This window comes from Ictalurus furcatus, chromosome 13 (genome assembly GCF_023375685.1).
Source record: "Ictalurus furcatus strain D&B chromosome 13, Billie_1.0, whole genome shotgun sequence".
Classification (NCBI taxonomy): domain Eukaryota; kingdom Metazoa; phylum Chordata; class Actinopteri; order Siluriformes; family Ictaluridae; genus Ictalurus; species Ictalurus furcatus.
In genome coordinates this window covers 20103674-20124079 of record NC_071267.1, presented here as the reverse complement: position 1 = coordinate 20124079, position 20406 = coordinate 20103674, and the positions used below count along the sequence as shown (strand labels likewise).

The following is a 20406-nucleotide window of genomic DNA, read 5'->3' as shown; positions in this document are numbered from 1 at the left end:
TGTGCGGTTTATACTTTTTCCCCTAAAATGTAATTTGTTTGTATACTAAAATTCTACTAAAATGTTCACAAAATAAACAAACAATTGCAAGAAATTCAGGTGACATTTATTAAAATCATTTAAACATTTGAAAGATGTAAGAATTTGAGTTGATGCATCTTCTTACAAATCTCCCGGCCATCTGGGAAGACGAGTCCCACTCCCTTCCGTATGAAAAGCTGTAAAAGAGCAAAAAGAGTGTTGATTAGTTGTTAGCTACAAAATATGGACAAATACCTTTGGGCTTTAACTGAGAAATTGCATTACAGAATCCCAAATTGTTTAATTCTGGAAATGTGGCCTCCACTCTCCTAATGAACAAAATGGCGCTGTAGACTCACCAGGGAAATCTAGCTAACTTGCAAATATTTACTTTTCTGCCTTTATCACCTCACCGCCAATTGTCCTGCACAACCTAATTAATTTAACCAACATTACAGAGATAGTGGAAAGCATTACAATCAAAACCCCATCCTCTCTTTTTGTCACGTTAACCTTGTGAAGAACTTTTGGCCTCGACATTACTGAGCTAGCTAAGTTCTGTTAGCCACTGACTGTCTGTACCTATTAACAAGCATTAACATTCACCGAATACATGAAGAAACACAGCTCTAACCATAAGCGGAATTTGACATTAGTGCTAGGGTGGAGGCAAAATATTTTCAACTGACGTCACACATAAGCGCACACAACTGAGGCACACTGGCAGCAAGTTAAACTGTTAAAAGTTACATTTAAGAAGAGAGAACTAGCATCTAACATCTCACGTCACAACGTGGAATATCACATGACATGAGTGCTTAAAATGAATTTTATACAAAACCAAACAGAATAGAATTCAGATTTATTTCTTACAATTATTTTATTTTATTGCATTACTTAAAATATTTATATATAATACATACAAGAAATATTTTTATTGGACATATTTTAGACTCAATGTAGTGACATATTTCAGCTGCGCAGACTCCACCTATGGCCCTAACCCATCCTCCTAATGCTAATTACTACAGCAGAAAAAAATAACCCAGCAGTTTTTAGAGTGTGCCACTGGACCATCCTGACCATAAGAAGACGGTGTTATAAGTTAAGTTTATTTTGTTCCCTTTGTACCCCCTTCTATTAAAGATTTATGTCTTTTACAGTTGAGTGCAAAAGTTTGCATACATTGTGACAGAATGGACAAGCATGAGATATATTTTTGTGAATTTTCACAGAAGTTTAACAAAACAAAATAAAACAAAACAAAAATGTTAAGACAGTAGATTAAATAAAGATCAAAAGTGCCACCCTTGTAAGCCAACCCTTTACCTCTTCAGCTGTCTCTAACCTCTTTTATTTTCTTTGTTTTATTAAAAAAAATAAAAAGTCTGTGAGGAAATTGAAATGGGTGAGCTGTGTGCAAAATGGTGGAATTATTTTATTGTTTTTGTTTACCAACAGGCAGGTTGTTCAATAATAATAGCGTAGGATGTGCTGTGTTTAACCATTCACTAACAATTCATTTCTATAATGTATACATGTATATTGAGAATATTGTATACATATTTGAGCAGACAAGTTATTTTCCTTTCAAAATGTGTAAAGACCTATTTTTATACTCTACTGATGGTCAGATCTGCAAATATGTCAGTTAATAAACAGTAAATATCTTTAAGTACAGTTTTAGATAGATATGATTATGTGCAGTATAATGTGGACATGAACCAGACTTCAGACTGTATGCTAATTTTGTAAGAATTACAAATCCAAACATTTCTGCAGATCACAGTTAAATACCAGTTTTATACTCTAGAGTTCATCCACAATACTCTGGTTTTTGTGGTTATATTCTGTTTTTTCTCTCTGCCATAGGATCTTCTTGTTAGCAATATTTGCAGACTTTCCTTTGGGAACCTTAGGGAATACAAACTTTTGCAATCAATTATATACTTTTCCACTTGAACAGAGGGTATGATACAAACATTTACTCTAGCAAATGTTGCTTTTTCAAGCCTTTTAAAACATCTTTGTGCTCATTGGGTAATTATTCTCACCACATTTCACCTATTGAAGCATTCTGCTTTGTAACTGTGAAGCTATGAATATTGCAAAAGTGTCATAAAATAATTTATGCAGCTATTTGTTGTAGATTCTGAAAGATAAACCTGAAATTGTATGTTTGTTGTGTGAAAAATGTACTTGCCACTGACAAAGGAAACATTTGTACATATGTTTTATATTTAGCATACATTTTAGGCAGGCTTTATTGTAGAAATATTTGGACATTTAGAAAATAAAGTGATGCATTTGCATATTGGCTGGATATATGTCAGTTCTTCCACTTTCTACATTACATTTTGACCTTGAACATTGGATGTATTTCATTATACTCTCTCTCTCTCTCTCTCTCTCTCTCTCTCTGTATATATATATATATATATATATATATATATATATATATATATATATATATATATATATATATATATATATATATATATATATATATATATTATTTTTTAAAACACACAATCGGTGTGTGAATGTGTATGTGAGTGTGCCCTGCAATGGATTGGCACCCTGTCCAGGGTGTACCCCGCCTTGCGCCCAATGCTCCCTGGGATAGGCTCCAGGTTTCCCCGTGACCCTGAAGGAAGGATAAGTGGTATAGAAGATGGATGGATGGATGGATATTTACACACACACACACACACACACACACACAAACAGTATGTTTTGGCCAAAAGTCCTTCGTTAGCTGTGCCAGCAAAGTGCTTCTGAGGCCATAGTCTATAGACATTTAAAATTTGGAAGGAAAAAAATCAGAAGGTTTTAGAATTTTTAAATATTTAAAACAAAGAAATGAAATGTTCAATATCTTGAATATTTCATACTGGAGATTGTGCACTATTTCTAGGTCTCGTTTTAAATGAAAGCAGTGTGTGAGACTGACCATGTTAACCGCTTTGTACAAAAGGTCAGATTTTTCCTCATGCCTAATCTCCTCTATTGAAGCACGTGTTCAACATCCACACTCAGATGTATTTGATCTAAAATGGATCATAAGGCTTTGCACCAACTTGTGGAGTCCATGCCAGCTCAAGTGCACACTGTCATTAAAGTCACTGTCATGTAGAAGAAGACTCTACTTTTCACTCAAACTGTTGTCAGTTAGTATAACTTGTAATGAAAACTGTTGTATTACATTAGAAAAGACTGCGAAACACAAGCAGTTTCAAACATTCTTAACATTCAACCAATGTGTGTGACGTCATATTTGTTGGACCGCCTCTGGGAAGCGGAAGGAGAAAACGCCGGTCGGTCGCGTGCGACATACTAAGGTCGCGTTCATCCAGCCACTAAAATGTATTACAAATTCAGCGATTTCACTCAGAGGCTGACGGGGTCTGTGTCATCTACAGCGTACAGTCCTCAGGTAAGTTGTACAAACAATTATCCGGAAGAAAGGAAACATGTTGCTGGACTAAAAGAATCTTTGTGCTGGCTAACTGGAGCAGCGCGAGCTAGCTGGGAAAGCTAACAGTGTCGTGACCTGGGATGTGTCATTGGATCTGTCATGTTTTGTTGTGATTTTTTTAATTGTGATTTTTAAACTCGGTCAGTGCAGTTTAGCACGGATGTTTAATGAGCAGCCTGTCGTGAATCTGTCGTAAATCTGTCGTGAATTTGCACAGTACTCAGTTTTTGGAGAGTGGAGAGTACACTCAGGATTAAAGGGCACTAAACTGTGCCTTTCCTTGTCGCTGGGGTGCTACCTTCATACTGTGTCTCTATATAATTGCAGTTATCTTTCACCTGGAAGATTCAAGGTACATCACTGGGACCTCAACGCTTTAAAGATACACTAGATGCACCTTTCTAGGTAGAAGATGAATAATAAAAGTATAGAAAGTGTATGCTTGAGGATACACTTCAGCGACAAGGAATGGTAGGGGTTTTTTTCCTGAGTGTAGGGATGTACTGAGCTGACTTTTTACATTTGTGATATAGTACTGATATCAGAGCTCTCAGCATCGTCTCTTACGTGATGCTGATTTGATCCTGACATGCCCACTGTAACCTAGCTGACTTTTTGCATCATGACATAAATTGTGTCCTGCATTCTCCCCTACTGGAGATAATTGAAACGTTTAAGCAGAAACCAGGTTTTTACAATTAATAGCAAAATATGAATTATATTACGCAAATCTGTGTCTCATATAATAACTACTTGTGACCATACCACTCTTACAAAGCCTGATCTCGTCTGATCTTGGAAGCAAAGCAGAGTTGGGCCTGGTTAGTACTTGGATGGGAGACTGCCTGGGAATAACAGGTGCTGTAAGCTCTGGGCAGTGGTGGCTTAGTGGTTAAGGCTCTGGGTTACTCTTGGGCTCTTGAGTAAGGCCCTTAACTGTCTCTGCTCCAGGAGCACCATATCATGACTGACCTTGTGCTCTGACCCCAAGTCCCTGGCATGCTGGGGTATGTGAAAAAAAAAAAAAAATTTCACTGTGCTGTAATGTATATGTGACCAATAAAGACTCATTATCATTACTTGTTTGGCTAAGCACCGGTCCAGTCACCTGTTACTGGATACTTTAAGCCACTCTATTTATACATGTCTGTAATGATGTTTGGGTTTCTGTTATGGATTATATGTCAGAAAGAACATAGGATTTTTAACAAATCATGTAATGAAATGCCTAATCATGTATTAGACCAGTGATATTTCCAGCCTTATTGTTATATACACATCATTCAGTTGTGTTAAGGCTACATTTTGTGTTTTTGTCTGCAACCTTTTCCATAGTCTCTAATAACAGGTCTCAAGTGTCTAGATTTATCGTAAATGCATGATGCAGTGTAATGATGATCAGACTTGAAATTACCCCTAAAAGACCAAATTAAATTAAACTTGGACATATTGATCTATTTGCCAGAGCATTTACAAACACCATCTAGTTGAGTGGTTTTGACGGCAATAACACAACTGACTTAAACTGACTTGAACTGAATGTAATCTGATTCCAGGGTTTAAGGTCAAATGTACCCTCTGAAGCCTCTACATTGATCTTTGCTACCCCAACCAAAGTGATTTCTGAGTCTGGACCTTCTCTAGAGTACATGGGTACCAACAGGGTTCCAGACCTCCAGAGGATATTTCAGGTATGCACATTAAGGAAATGTTAGAATATTACTGGAGTGATGTATGTTCTGTAAATGATGGGGTTATTCTCTGTCTTTCAGTCTTCAGATGGTGTCCCGGTGCACCTTAAGCGTGGTGTTCCCGACCGGCTCCTGTACAGGACCACCATGGCTTTGACTGTTGGAGGTGCTCTGTACTGTTTGGTGGCTCTTTACATAGCTGCACAGCCTAAGAATAAGTAAAGGCTACCCAGCGTGTGCATGTCCTCACATTGGCATTTGTGAACTTTAAAAGAGACTGTAATGTGTTCCTGGATATATTTATCATCATGTGACAAATGGCAGTTATGTGTGATGATTATATGGAGGACTCTATTTCTGACCTCATTTACCTGCTCTGCTGATCAGTGCTCTGGTTAATACAAATGTTTAGCTTCTCTAACAGCAATAAGTGTGTTGATGAATAACGGGAAGTTTTTAGTATTCTTTTACACACATTTGAAAGTGAAAGTCCTTCCTGTAGTGGAGGATGTGAAGGTTTCTCTGCATTTAAATTCCATTCACACACAGTGGTCACGTACAGCCCAGACTAAATTTAAGTTGGGCTTACATGGAGGTGTCGGTGATTGAGTCTGTATTGAGAATGAGAATTTCAGAAACATCCGACAGATGAAAAAATGGTTGGAAACTCCAGTGTATCTCGCAGCTCTGTTGATTGCTGCTGCATTTTAATACAACCAGTCTCACCTGTGTGAATCAGTTCAATATAAATAGGATTGTATGTGCAGCAAATGCAAGAGAGGTGAGTCAGGTATAGCAAAGCACTTTCTAGTGAACTGAAATAATGTTCATGTTGGCGTAACGTGCCTTATCAATAATAATGTCCTTGTTAACTGAAAATGTTCTTATTATTTAAAATAATATTCTTATAAACTTTATTATGGATCACTGAAAATGATCTGTTGTTTTTTTTCCCCTTGAGCTTCCAAATGTGCCTCTCCACTTGTTCACATGGCAACAAGAGTTTGAAACACAGTTGTAAAAGTATTCAGTGACAAACAAAAGACTTTTGAATGTGCCTCTCTCCTTTTTTTTTTTTTTTTTTCACCAAAGCGATCAGCAACTTTGTATATACTACTCATGACAACACGGGTGCATTGTTCCTCTGGATCTTATTTTCATAAATTTCTTTGCAGTCAGTGGGAATAATACATGATGAAGCCGACAGCTTGCGTGACTGTTGGTTAAAGTTTGATAGGCTGTCACAATACAAAGCAGTGCAAGGCAGTCTATGACAATGAGACACGATAATTCATTTGCTGTGGCTTGACGTCTGTGGTAATGAAAGACCATTTATTCCCAGCCCTAGACAGAGTCATCAGCAGCTCAAATGATCCATCACACTAGACTTAAAAGCTACATTCCAAACCACAAATTGTATGCAGATACACACAAAGAAAGCATGACAAAGACTGAACTGGTGTAGTGATTCAATCAGACTACGTCCAGAATAGGCACGTGGATGGCTAAATGTGAATCAATAAACACTTTCGAGGTCGCAGTAATGAGCTGGAGATGAAGACTTTTATTCCTTGCCGATCGATGGTAATCTTCCTCGGTTTGAGATTGAGATGTAAGAGAAATCTTGTAACTATGGAAACATAAGGACTCTTTCCAGGTGCATCCTGATTTCCCAGAAATGTATTAATTCTAATTCAACGAATGACTTTGCCAATGATATTGACATCCAAGTCAATTTGTCAGCAGGCGCAACTGGTAAAGAGTGTAGTAGGTTAGGAGTGAGAAGGAAATTTATTTGAAACCCAGACATCTCACTCTATCCCTGTTTCTCTCTTTCTCTTCTACCTGTCTACTGTGGATATCTATTATCTATTATATCTATCTATTGTGGATAAACATTATGTGCAAAAAATATTCCCAAATGCCCCTCTCACCTAATTTATCGTTGCACACCACACTGACCTGGGATTCCACATCCAAAACAACAACAACAAAAAAAAAAAACAAGAATGAACCAGCGGGTGAGGAAAGAGCAGACATTGCGGGGGTGCGAGGAGCTGGAGTCGGATTGGTGTGAGACCCCCCAGCCTGTGGATCTGACTGGTGGAAGGAGAGCCATCGCTCTTCTCCATCTGCAGCCCTGCTGCTCTCTTGGCTCAGACAATCGTTCTCACACTACACTGAGGAATATGTGCTTGCGTGTGTTTTCCAGAACAATTTGTCATTTAATTTCCCCCATTCTCTCACGTTATTTCTGGACATTTCCAAATGTAGGAACCAGAACATGGATACTGAATCAGGTAGGGTTTTTTTTTTAGAGGATACACTGTCAGTGTAAACGGTAAAGCTCAGGGAGGTTTGTCTTCCTGAAGACGTGTCACCGTTTTGGCTTAAAAACATTCAATTCATTTTTTATGCAATGAAATAAATGAATCATTATCACCACAAAATAAGGAACTGATAAATAGCATCACTTCATGTCATGACGTACTCAATACAGTGTACAATCACACACAGTGAGTTTTGATTGTGATTGTTTAATGTTTCATCTATCAGGCTCCTTTCCATGCTCCTTTCATAACAATGTACATCATTTATCTGTATCTGTTTTGTGTACATAATGCCTTCAACGTGGTGTACTGTCTTTCTCATGGGCTGAACACATGGGTACTGAAAAGTAGTGAAAAATTAATGATTATTTAAGAGGTTTTTTTTTTTTCATTTCATTTTTAATTATTTCATAACATTTGTTGTAATCGTGTATGCTGTTCAGGATTAAACATTTTTTAAAAGAGTTCAGAGTCCTGTTTTCTTTGGCATTATAACAGTTATATCTGTGTCAATTAGGCATTATCTTTCAGTTATCGATTTGTGAACTGTAAAATGTACAACATAATTTATAAATAAAGAAAACGCATAATAAAATAACGTTTTATGAAAACGCATAATAAAATTTAGTTCAGTCAAGGCTAAAATTTTTGCCAAGTATGGACAAAAATGTATTGATTCATCTTCAGTAATTGCTATGTACTGGTTGGGATTATCCGGATTATCTGGAACCATCTGGAAACTTTCACAGGAATACTGGGTGTGAAGTGGGATTGCACCCAGGATGCATAGCAGGCAGTCTAACGGAATACATGTAACGGCGTTATGTAATCAGGATAGAAAAAAAATGGTAAATGTAATCTGTTACAGTTACATCAAAAAACAAAGTAATCAGATTACAGGCACATTTTGTAAAAATAGGAATAATATGCAGGATTTATTTTTTTTTTCATTCAAAACCAAAGAAATTAAGACTGCACCTAAAACAGTTGAATTTGCAACCAAAACTATTAATTTGCGAATTATATTTTTGTTGAGATCGCCACTGGCGACAATATAAATTTACGCATGATGATTTAAAAATGAAAAAGTAGTGTCTTTTTAATTGCATGATCTGTGAAGATTAGCCTGGCACATAATTTGTTGTGTTGATGTAATAAAATGGGGGGGGGGGGGGGGGTCGGGGAAGCAGTTTCACAATTCAATTCAGAGTTCAAAATCATCCAGAGAGCCAAAATATGCATGGGGGAAGTGAGGATCAGTTTCAGAAAGACATCAAAATGAAAAAATATCAGACTTTTCATGCAATCCTAATCTCTGTCGAGCACCAATGGTGATGACACACCTGCTAATAAAAAAACAGGCTCCAGTTGTGGCAGCATGAGAGAGAGAGAGAAAATGATGGAGACACAGAGGATCATCTTTCCGTGTCAGTCAATGAACACTCAAGTAAAAGTGCAGAAAGGTATTTTAAGACTTCTTGGATTCAAGAATTTGCATGGCTCAGGCATGATCATCACACAGAAAATGTTCTGTGACTTTTGTTCAAAAGCAGGCAGAGAAATAACAGGGAAAACGGATTTCATAACATGGTCTTTCTTGAAATGGTCCTGTTCGAACCATTTAAAGGAAGAGACTGTGAGAAAACAAGGCGATAGTCAAAAGCATAAAAAGGCTCATGACTGTGTAATTGCAGCGTGAGCCACAAAAAACACTGTTAGTACAAGCAGTGTCTTGTGCATATGAACTACATGACCAGACCGAATGGAAGGAGCTAAAAATAAAATTCAACACTGCTTATATGATTGCATGTGAAGAGCTGCCTTTCACCAAATTTATCTCTCAGATATTTCTAATGAAGAAAAATGGACTGGATGTGTGCAAGACGTATGACAATGACAGCATGTGCTTTAAGCAGAATGCATCTAGTTGAGAAACTGCTTGTCCTACCAATTTTGGCTACTCAGTGTGAATGTGGCTTTTCAGTTCAAAACAGGATAAAATCAAAAATATGCAACTCAACCTTGGAAGACTTGATGAGGATCAACACAGAGGGCCCATCACTTGAACAGCTTGATCCTGAACCACGTGTCAAACGCTGGCTTTCTACAAAACAGGAGGAGGCCAAACTGCACTCAATGGCCAAGTGCAGCTGATATAATTACGGTCAGTGACACTGGGTCGGATTCTGTGGAAAGAACAAGTCTTTGTGACTGTATATAGTTCTCAAATTGGAAAGGACGTTCGGTTCCCACTTTAAGTGAACTTGGATAAAAATGTTGACGCTGTAAAAGGAGGCCAGATGTACACACATGACAGGATGACTGAAACTAAGTGTTAATTTTTATGTGGCACTTTAAAAAAATCATTTGGCGCCAATGGCTCCTTAATAGATTTTTTTGTCTGGAGCCATGCATTTGACATAACACAATATAGACGGTATATTTATAGTTCTGGTTCTCTCTTGCCAGTTGTGACTCACATGAGCAACAAATTGATTTATTTTATTAAAACAACTCCAAACACTGAGCATGTTTTAAGCTTAAAATGCTTAAAAAGCTGTAAATAAAAGTATTTTAGATCATATTGCTTTTCTCTTGACTTTATTTACATATGTGGCCTTGAAGTATTCCAAAAGTAATAAGATTACATTACTTTCATATTGTGATACTTGGATTATGTTACTGATGACTTGTTTTATGAAGTCATTTGTAACTGTAATGGAATACATTTTTAAAGTAACCCTCCCAACCCTGATTGCAGGGCACCATGCACGCACACTTTTATAAATAGGGTCAATTTAGAGTCACCAATTCAATCATGTTTTTGGGAGGTGTGAGGAAACCCATATGGACATGGTGAGAACATGTGAAACTCCACACAGACAGTAACAGAAGCTCAAGGTCAAACTCGAGGGCCCTGGAGCTGTGAGGCGGCAATGCTACCCATGAAAAACAATGTTTGTGCAAAATAACAATTACACACACACACACACACACACACACACACACATACTGCAAAAACTGACATCTTACCAATTGAAAATATTTTGAATATCACATTCAACACATTCAATATCAAATTGATCTAGTATTTCCTGTTATAAGATGACCATAAACCAAATATAAGATTATTAAACATATTTGAGACATTTTTACTCATTTTAAGCTTTACATTTTATTTTTCTTTTGGCAGATAATTTTGCTTCTTTCTATAAATAAATCCTTAAAATGAGCAAACTTATCTGCCAATAAAACTATTTCAAGCTTGAAGTTAGTAAAAAAAAAAAAGTCTAGAAATAGGCATAATCATTTATTTTTGGTTTCTGGCAATCTTATAATAGGACATACAAAATAAATCTGACTACTGTACACTATATTCAAGATATTTTCACTTGCTAATATGTCATTTTTTGCAGTGCTAAGCAGTTCAACAAAGCACAATCAGGAGCGTAATATGTTTAAAAAGGTTTGAAATGGCTGAATTTTTTGCCAGAAAGAGTATCACTGTACATAGTGATATTGAGGAAGGCACAGAAGAACACAAAGTTGCATGAAAGAAGCTTCTCATTACATTTACGGCATTTGGCAGACACCCTTATCCAGAGTGACTTACATTTATCTCATCTTATACAACTGAGCAATTGAGGGTTAACGGCCTTGCCTGAGGGCCCAACAGTGGTAGTTTGGCAGTGCTGGGGCTTGAACTCCTGACCTTCTGATCAGTAACCCAGAGCCTTTAACTGATCCATGTTCTCCTGTAAACAGCTCACTAAATGCAGCATCTGAACTTTATCAGTCATCATTCTAACCATAAGTTTGTATAAGAATCATGCCATGGTCAGATGAGAACTTTTGGCCATGCACATCATTGGAATGTTTGGGGGAAAAAAAGTGGGATTGCATTCAAGGGGAAGCACCCCATAGGAATTGTCCAAATTAAACATCCAAATCAATATGACTGCAGGACACCAAATAAATGGCCATGCCAATATCTGGATTTGAATGATGGAAACAGCCTGGTCTGAAATGAAGAGCGGTCCAGGTGCACAAACCTAAGAATTTGAAGTCGTTTCGATCGTCTCGATCGTTGTTAGACATTCCAGGAAGAGACTCAGTGCTGTAGTTCTCTCCAGGAAGAGACTTCACGACATATTGTTTATAAGGTCTGCAATCATTCTGAAAACACTGTTTATCCAAAGATTTTTTCTTTGCTGAAAAGACTTTGTACACTCTACCATCAATAGCAACTTCTCATCATCTAGAGTTATACAAACTAAATGACAGGTTTGAGGCTCTGTGTGCATTTTCTCTCACTAGCTGCCTCCCACTGCTGAAAAATTCACCAGAGACCACGCAGAATCCCCACTGAGATAATACTTTTATAATCACAAATGGTTCCTTTTTCTCCTTTAGATATTTGTCATTTAGAAGAATCCATACATTCATACATTCAGAAAATACAAAATGTTCTGTGGAAGGAATAAAACACTATGGCGGATGCTGTTGCTGAAAAGAATCACCAACAGGGTGTGGATTATTTGTGTGATTTTTAGAAAACAACATGTCCCAAAGTTGTTCATTTCTTGTATACCATAGCGATTTGCCAGCGCTAACAATTTAAATTTATTAAAAAATTATGTGTTGTGCATTTTATCCATTGATAGTTATTTTAATGTTGTGGAACATCCATGAAAATGAGTTAACTCATCTTGGCTCAAATCTGATGAAACTCTTGGTAATTTTTAAAAATTGCAATCCTCTCTGAATATTGTGGAGTTTGCATTAATTTCTGCAATTGCAAAATCGCAAAATTATGGAGGCATTGTGTTATAGTAGCTATACAGTCATGTGAAAAAATAAGTACACCCCATGGAAATTGTTTTTTTGACATATTTGGACAAGCAAACGTTTGATCCTCTTTGAAACAATGAATATAAAGATGAGACACTCTATCAAATGACAAATAAAACTGATGTTTTGTAACAATTTTCACAATTTAAATGAACAAAAAACAGATCAGTCACATGGAAAAAGTAAGTGCACACCTATATTTATTACACCTTCAAATACATAAAATTAGAATCAGGTGTTGAAGATTGGGTGATAGTGATTAGAACCTGCTCAGGGAGTGCAGGTGGAACCGGTCTTATTTATAGCCCTCTCATATCTAGTGTCTGGTGTTCCATTTGTTATTGAGGTGTGTGGTGTCATCATACCAAAAAATCTAAAGAGTTGTGTAAGGCCTTCAGAAAAAAAGGTTGTGGATGTCTATGAGTCTGGCAAGGGATCTTAAAAAGATCTCCAAATTATTTGAAATAAATCATTCCATTGTAAGGAAAATAATCTACAAATGGTACAGATTTCAAACGACTGCCAATTTGTCCAGGACTGGCCGTCCCAGCAAATTCATCCCAAGAGCAGACCATCTGATGCAAAAAGAAGTCTCCAAGAACCCCAAAATTTCATCACAGAATCTGCTAGTAAGTCTCGCAACTGTTGGTATCAAAGTGCATGCTTCTACAATCAGAAAGAGATAGTCCAAATTTGACCTGCATGGGAGGCGTGCCAGGAAAAAGTCTTTGCTGTTTAAATAGAACATTAGAGCAAGGCTACAGTTTTCCAATGAGCATATAGGCAAAACAACAGGCCTTTTGGAATAATGTGCTCTGGACAGACGAATCAAAGATAGAGTTGTTTGGCCACAGTATCAGCAGACATGTTTGGTGCAGATTAAGACGGCTTTTCAGGAGAAGCACCTCATACCACTGTGAAGCACGGTGGTGGAAATGTTATGGTATTGGGGTTTCTTCGCTGCCTCAGGGACTGGGCAGCTCCCATTCATTGATTCAACTATGAAATCTGCACCATATCAAAGAGTGCCTGAAGATAATGTGAGGCCATCTGTCCAAAAGTTGAAGTTAAACCAAAAGGACTTTTTCAGCAGGATAATGATCCTAAGCACACTAGCAAATCCACCAAGGAATGTCTCAAAAAGAAGAAATGGAGGGTTATGGTCCTCAAAGAAAACACACACACACACACACACACACACAGCTTGTTTAAAATCAGTTTACATATATCATATGTTTATGTATAGCCTCTGCCGTACAAGTCCTTTTGTATGTTGTTAATATAGAACATATAGAGCAATAAAATATTTGAATGAGCGCATTGATGTAAATTTATATAAATTTAAATTGGCCTTGCAGCTGGAAATACTATAAGTACTGACAGTAATTAACCAACACCTTTCCAATCAGATTTGAGAAGTCAGCAGGCCTGTCGTAAGCCAATTTAAATTCTCAGTTCTATGCTTATTTCAGGATGAGATTAAATCTCTGAGATTTTTCCAGTGACATGCCTTTTGTCAGAGCCTCAATCAAAAATTCACACCTTTTCTAGCTCATAACGAGTACTCTGTGTTGACTTTACACAGATATGATGCTTTAAAAATGAAATTTTCAAAAGTTGATTCAAGTTATTCAAGGTCAAATTCATGAGTAATGAACATGAAACTTCATAAAGCTCCTAATTTACAATGTATGGTTGAGTAATAGTTTTGAGTATAAAGAACACATCCTTAATTCCTTAATTCACTCTTTAGCAGAAATAGTAGCATGGCATTAGCACTGAAAGTCGTTCAGGAATAGCCTTCATTAGCTTGTCTCCACACAGTGGGGTAGCAGGAGGGAGCAGAACAGCATTTGTACTGGCTTAAAGCCATGCCAACCGTTCCACAGACAGACACCCACCATTATAGACACAGCAAGCCAAGTCTGTTCTCCAACCGGTCTCCGTGGGACATTATATGCCAGATTGTAACCTGTAGAGTGTAACTGGGGATAAAATCACTGCTCCAGGACCAGTGAGGCTGGCAGAGAGCTGTTGAGTGGTTTCAAATCGACAGCCTCTCAGGATTGACACGGCTCTGTGAAACTGACATGAGTGAGGGGGGAACCATCTGCCTCTGCAAGAACAGTGCCAGATCAGAGCATGTACTGCAGGCCAATTCACAAAGTCAGGATTGCCCTTTTACTACTTAACATTTCAGAGACATCCACTGCATCAAAAGTCTGAAGTTTTACTTCAAAGGCAATGCGAGAAAGTGAGAGCTTTGACTTTAGGCTGGTGCACTCTGGAGTTTAAATGATGTTCTCACATGTAAGATGAAATTATAACACATTTTCTATAGATTAGAGTTTTCTTTTCATTGTAAAAGAGGTTTTAAGTATAGACTTCGATTCTAATTATTGGAGTCTAAATGTCTGTACTGGTCATTAACATACATTGGTCATTGTTAAACCCTCTTCTGAATGTTTGTAATTTTTCTTGACTCAGCACAAAAGATGCTGAAACTTTGGTCTGCGCTTTTCACTATATTTTCTATTTTTCTAACATGTCAGGAATCGCACAGGCTTGGAATATAAATGTAGAGTTGAGTTGTTCGAGCATGGGCAAGGCAAACAAACCAAAAGGGCAAAGCAGTAATAATCAGGAAAAAACATCCATAAACAGGCGAAACTAGTTAGAGACAGGATTAAATATAAAAGCAAATCGAAAGTCAAACTTAAATATCTAGACACAGAACAATAGGCTTTATTAACATCAGCTGCAGAATGCATTGTAGTTTGCTAGCTGAGGATCCTGGGGAGTATAGTTTGTAGTTTCAGTGGCAACAGATATTATAATCAACTCTAAAATGATTGATACCTTTCATAAAAATCAGCAAAAATTAATATATAAAATAAAATAAAAAAATTTAATTAGTGACATTTTGAGCTTTATAAATGTTGACCCTGTATTTATGACAATATTTATTTTTCCATACATAAAATGTTTCATAAATTTTGTGATAATGAGTCCTGGTGGTGGACTCATTATCATTAACATTAGTCAATGTGAGAGGCCTTTAGTTGCTTAGAAGTTACCCTGGTTCATTTGTGACCTTGCAGACTTTTACACGTCTTGCTCATGGACTGATCTTTGTTGGTCAGCCACTCCTGGGGAGGAGAACAGTGATCTTGAATTTCCTCCATTTGTACACAATCTGTCTGACTGTGGATTGGTGGAGTCCAAACTCCTTAAATATTGTTTGGTAAAATTTTCCAGCCTGAAGAGCAACAACTCTTTTTCTGAGGTCCTCAGAAATCTCATTAATTTGTGCCATGATACACTTCCACAAACATGTGTTGTGAAGATCAGACTCTGATAGATCCCTGTTCTTTAAATAAAACAGGGCGCTCACTCACACCTGATTGTCATCCCATTGATTGCAAACACCTGACTCTAATTTCCCCTTCAAATTAACTGCATATCCTACATAATCCACATATTTTTGCCACTCACAGATATGCAATATTGGATCATTTTCCTCAATAAATAAATGATGAAGTATAATATTTTTGCCTCGTTTGTTTAATTGGGTTCTCTTTATCCACTTTGAGGATTTGTGTGAAAATCTGATGATGTTTTAGGTCATATTAATGCAGAAATAGAGAAAATTCTAAGCACCATTGTAACTTGCAGTGAAATGGAAAAGTATTACATAAGGTTTTCTTGTCACTGTGTGGAAAAAAGGGTGAGTATCTGTCTGCATGTGTCATTTCAAACCATGTAATTTTCAAGATGTCTAGTTGCCCTGCATAGTCCACAAAAAAAGCCTTGAGGTCTGCCTTTGCCCCAGCAGGATATTATTTAATAAGGGTCAGTAAGTGGATAATGTGTCCATGTCCAGCAGACTCATGGGAATTTAGTTCCAGGAAATTGCCAGGTTGGTGCCACAGAGGAGGACAGCTGGAGTGCATGGCCTTTTTTTTCTTTCTTCATCTTTTTTTTTTCTTCTTTTTTTAAATATAAATGACCACACAGAGGATTTGTCTTGAAGTGTTTTTTTTATTTTTATTTATTTATTTTTTTATTTCCAGTAGTTGTCTTGGCCAGAGACGAGATGAAAGCAAGTGTCTCTTAATGATACATGAACAGATGTACTATTCCATCACATCACGTGGGATTGAAAATTGATACACCATCATACAAATCCAGAAATGCATTGTCAACATGTAGTGCCCCTTCATTCATCGTGTGTGTTTATGAACAGCAGAAACAACACTGCAATCAAATAACTTAGCCATTTACATGCAGGTGAATCACTGCAGTTAAAGTGCTTTATAGGCTAATGACTATGCATTTGTCTTTAACTAAAGGAGAACAAAGAATCCCACCTCTCCAGAGTGTTATTGATCATGTGCTGCATCTATCTCTATTCTATGCATGGTTTTCTTCAAATCTGCTGTAAAGTGCAGCTTACCACTTACACTTCTCCTTGCGCATAGTAAACACCTGAGGGACTTTGCAGGCTTTTCTAACTTAATATTTCATAGGACATCAAATTTGGAATTACATCACGCTGCTCATGCCCCACTAAACTTTCATTATTTCATATAACTCACTCAGAGGTGTAGGTGCTCTGATGACGGCAATACAGCGCCATCCATATGTCTGTTCAATAACTCACTCGGTGCAGATGGGATTTTCCAAAAGTGTGATTTCAAGGATTTTTCTTCACCACACAGATGATGAAAGCTCAGATGGAAGCATTTTTGAGCTCCATGTTTTCTAAATTACTCTCACCTTGAAGGTTGTTTCAGCTCATTCCATGCAATCTTGCTGTATCCATTATTAGTTTTTTTGAACCTAATAACCCTCTACTCTGGTCTGCTACACGTTCTTATTTTTTTCTGTGATACAGAACGATGCTACGGTACTTTTCTAAATGCTCTAGTTGTAAATAACAGTACTCAGTGAGATTATACCTATGTTCATACACCTTATGGGCTGTCTGGACATTAAGTGAGGTTTTTCTTATTGCTTTCAGTAGCACACTGGAATGGAGCAAAGTCATTACATCATGGATGGAAAGTCTATGGTTAATTAACACAACTGCAAGGAGAGGTCATTACTCACATTTCCCTAAGGTGTCATGTATGTATAGCTCAGCTCACTGGAGTTTCCTAGACAGAATTAATTTTGCCCTGAGTAGACACAATGAATATTGGTTCCAAAACTGTAGAAGGAAATGACAGCGAGTGGGCTGAAAAGTGATTGAAATGAATCAGCAATACATTCATTCTGTTTTTATTATGATTCCTCCTACGCCTTCAAATACTATGTCCTGCTTTAGAACAAGACTTATATACAATAACTGTCATTCCAGATTGTGTATTCTTTGTGATTAGTGTGTATCATGATGCCTCTGGTGTGGCAAGGCAAACAAACCAAAAGGGCAAGGCAAACATCCATAAACAGGCTAACCAAGGTAGAGACAGGATCAGGCACAAAAGCAAATCAAAAGTCAAACCGAAATATCTAGACACAGAACAATAGGGTTTAATAACATCAGCTGCAAAACACAGGAGCAAGACTTGTTAATGTAAGCTTGTTAATGTAATATGGTTTGTAGTTTGCTAGCTGAGGATCCTGGGAAGTGTGGTTTGTAGTTTCAGTGGAGACAGATATTATAGTCAACTCTAAAACGATTGACACCTTTCATAAAAATCAGCAAATATTCATGTATAAAAATAAAAACACATGCAGTTTGTGACATTTTGAGCTTTACAGTCCCCACTGATACACTATAATTGCACACTATAATTGAATCCAATCTGTGTTTCTTCACAGAACCATTTTATTTGCACCCTGATACTCTATGACCTCACCACATGTGTGCAGAAGATACACAGATATGATACTGAATGTAATTAGATACTACAGTTTGCATGCCTATTATTCTTATATTTAACTGACCAGCAGTGAGATTATTACTGGATAATTAGGATGCATGTAAACATAGCTTTTGTGACGTAAATGTCACATGCCGCACTCCGGCAGTTAAATTAATATAGAAAGGTGACAAAGACCAAATTTCACCGCATGCATTTGGGAGGGTCAATATTTTTATGCATATACCCACAGTTATGGCCTCTTGTAGGGAGGACACCACACCCAAGCCCTGATTTACCTAGAACCTGTATAAAAAATTTTAATTGAGTGTTCAGAATTTTTCAGGTGCAAATGACATCACATGCAAAGTAATGGAAGGAGCAATATTTAAACTAGTTTTTTTTTTTTTTTTTTTTAAATGAAATATAAAGCACATTAAAGGCAGTTGTCTTTAGAAACTGTAGAACTGTGAAAGTGAGAAATGTGCGTTCTGCTCGTACAGTCTGTGCTAAAATAAACTTAGCAGAGGATGTCATTAAATGAAGATACAAATATGTGGTGAGTATCTACAATGAAACCAGATTTACTGTGGTAATAGTAAGTAACAATTTCAAGAAATGTTAATTACAATCAATAAATAGTTTTATGTTGTATTAAACTTCTTCCTCAAATTTAATACTTGCCCTATCGGTTGTATTCATTTTAGTATTTCCATAGTGAGTTTGAGATAAATCACACAACATTCTAAATTAAACTATTTGCATTAACACTACATATTATTTGGTAGGAACGCCCTGAATAGCACGCCTTAAATGGATATGGTGTGATTTTTGTCTCTGTAGACCCTGTTTGCTGGTATTATTAAGAGTGTACGTGCTTTCACACACACACACACACACACACACACACACACACACACACACACACACACACACACAATCCCTTAGTAAATCAGGGAGCACTGTTGCTGCAGGGGCATGTCCAACACGTCTCCATTAGTACTTCAGACAGCACCTTTAATAACAAGCAACATTGTTGTTGTTGGGGGTGGGGGGGTGGGGGGGGGTCATGTGTGTATGTGTGTAATATATACGTACACTGCATGCTGAAGATGGGGAATGTCAAATGTGTTGCATTGCCTTCTTACCAAATATTGACATATATAAACTGATTACACTCAGAGTATTTGTGTTCATACTACACTCCTTCATTCTTCACCACATCATAGTATCTTCAAGCTCTTGTCTTTTCTTTCATACAATGAGCTCAATGAGAGCAGATATTCTTTTTTTCAATATTTTAATATAACTTTGATGCTCACCTAATTTTTCAAAGACCTCACAACAAACATAACTTTCTTCTTTCAAAATAGATTGTGAACTTTAATAACATTATGCACTGTCTCTGAGGCTGAGCTGTGCGAAGGAAGTAAGGATGGCCATTAGAATATGCTATTACACTACCAAATCCCTGGGGAGAGCAGACAGAAGTGTGATTGCAGCTCTGATTAGCTCCACTACTTATGTTTCCTGTGTGACCTGTATTCAGGAGAGCCCAAGCAGTATTATGCACACCACAAGAAGTTCTGCAAAGACCCCAGCAGCGCTCAATCACTCTCTATCTGTTCAAAGTGAGAATCCTAATCCCGAATTATGCTGTTCTGCAAGGATATCTGTGGAAAAAAAAAAGGTCTATAAAGAGAAATATGTTGTTGATGGCATATGATCCTTTTGGGTGTTTTTAGATTTAGATGTTTTCCACATTAGAAGTGCAGTATATGACGAAAAGTTTATGGACAACATCACAGACACATGTGGTTCTTCCCCATACTGTTGCCACGAAGTTGGAAGCACATAATTATATAGAATTTGTATGTTGTAGCATTAAGATTTTCCTATGCTGGAGCTAAGAGGTCCAAATATGTTCCAGCATGACAATGCCCCTGTGCACAAAATGAGGTCCATGAACACATGGTTTGCTGAGGTTGCAGTTGAAGAACTTGAGTGGCCTTCACAGAGCTCTGACCTCAACCCCATTGAACACCTTTGGGATGAACTAAAATGCTGACTGCACACCAGGCTTCCTCGCCAGACATCAGGGCCTGACCTCACTATTGTGCTTGTGGCTGAATGGGCAAATCCCCACAGCCACACTCCAACATCTAGTG

The 20406-nt window shown here is 37.3% G+C and overlaps 1 protein-coding gene and 1 pseudogene across 1 annotated transcript; both read left to right on the top strand.

Moving 5' to 3' along the window:
• Positions 1–3280: 3280 nt before the first annotated feature.
• LOC128617496 (cytochrome c oxidase subunit 7A-related protein, mitochondrial) lies at positions 3281–6800 on the top strand. The gene is made up of 3 exons (XM_053640627.1): positions 3281–3457; positions 5056–5190; positions 5272–6800. Exons 1-3 carry the CDS (start codon positions 3386–3388, stop codon positions 5410–5412), a joined length of 348 nt encoding a protein of 115 aa, XP_053496602.1. The 5' UTR covers positions 3281–3385; the 3' UTR covers positions 5413–6800.
• On the top strand, positions 4251–4369 carry LOC128617570 (uncharacterized; annotated as a pseudogene).
• Positions 6801–20406: the final 13606 nt, after the last annotated feature.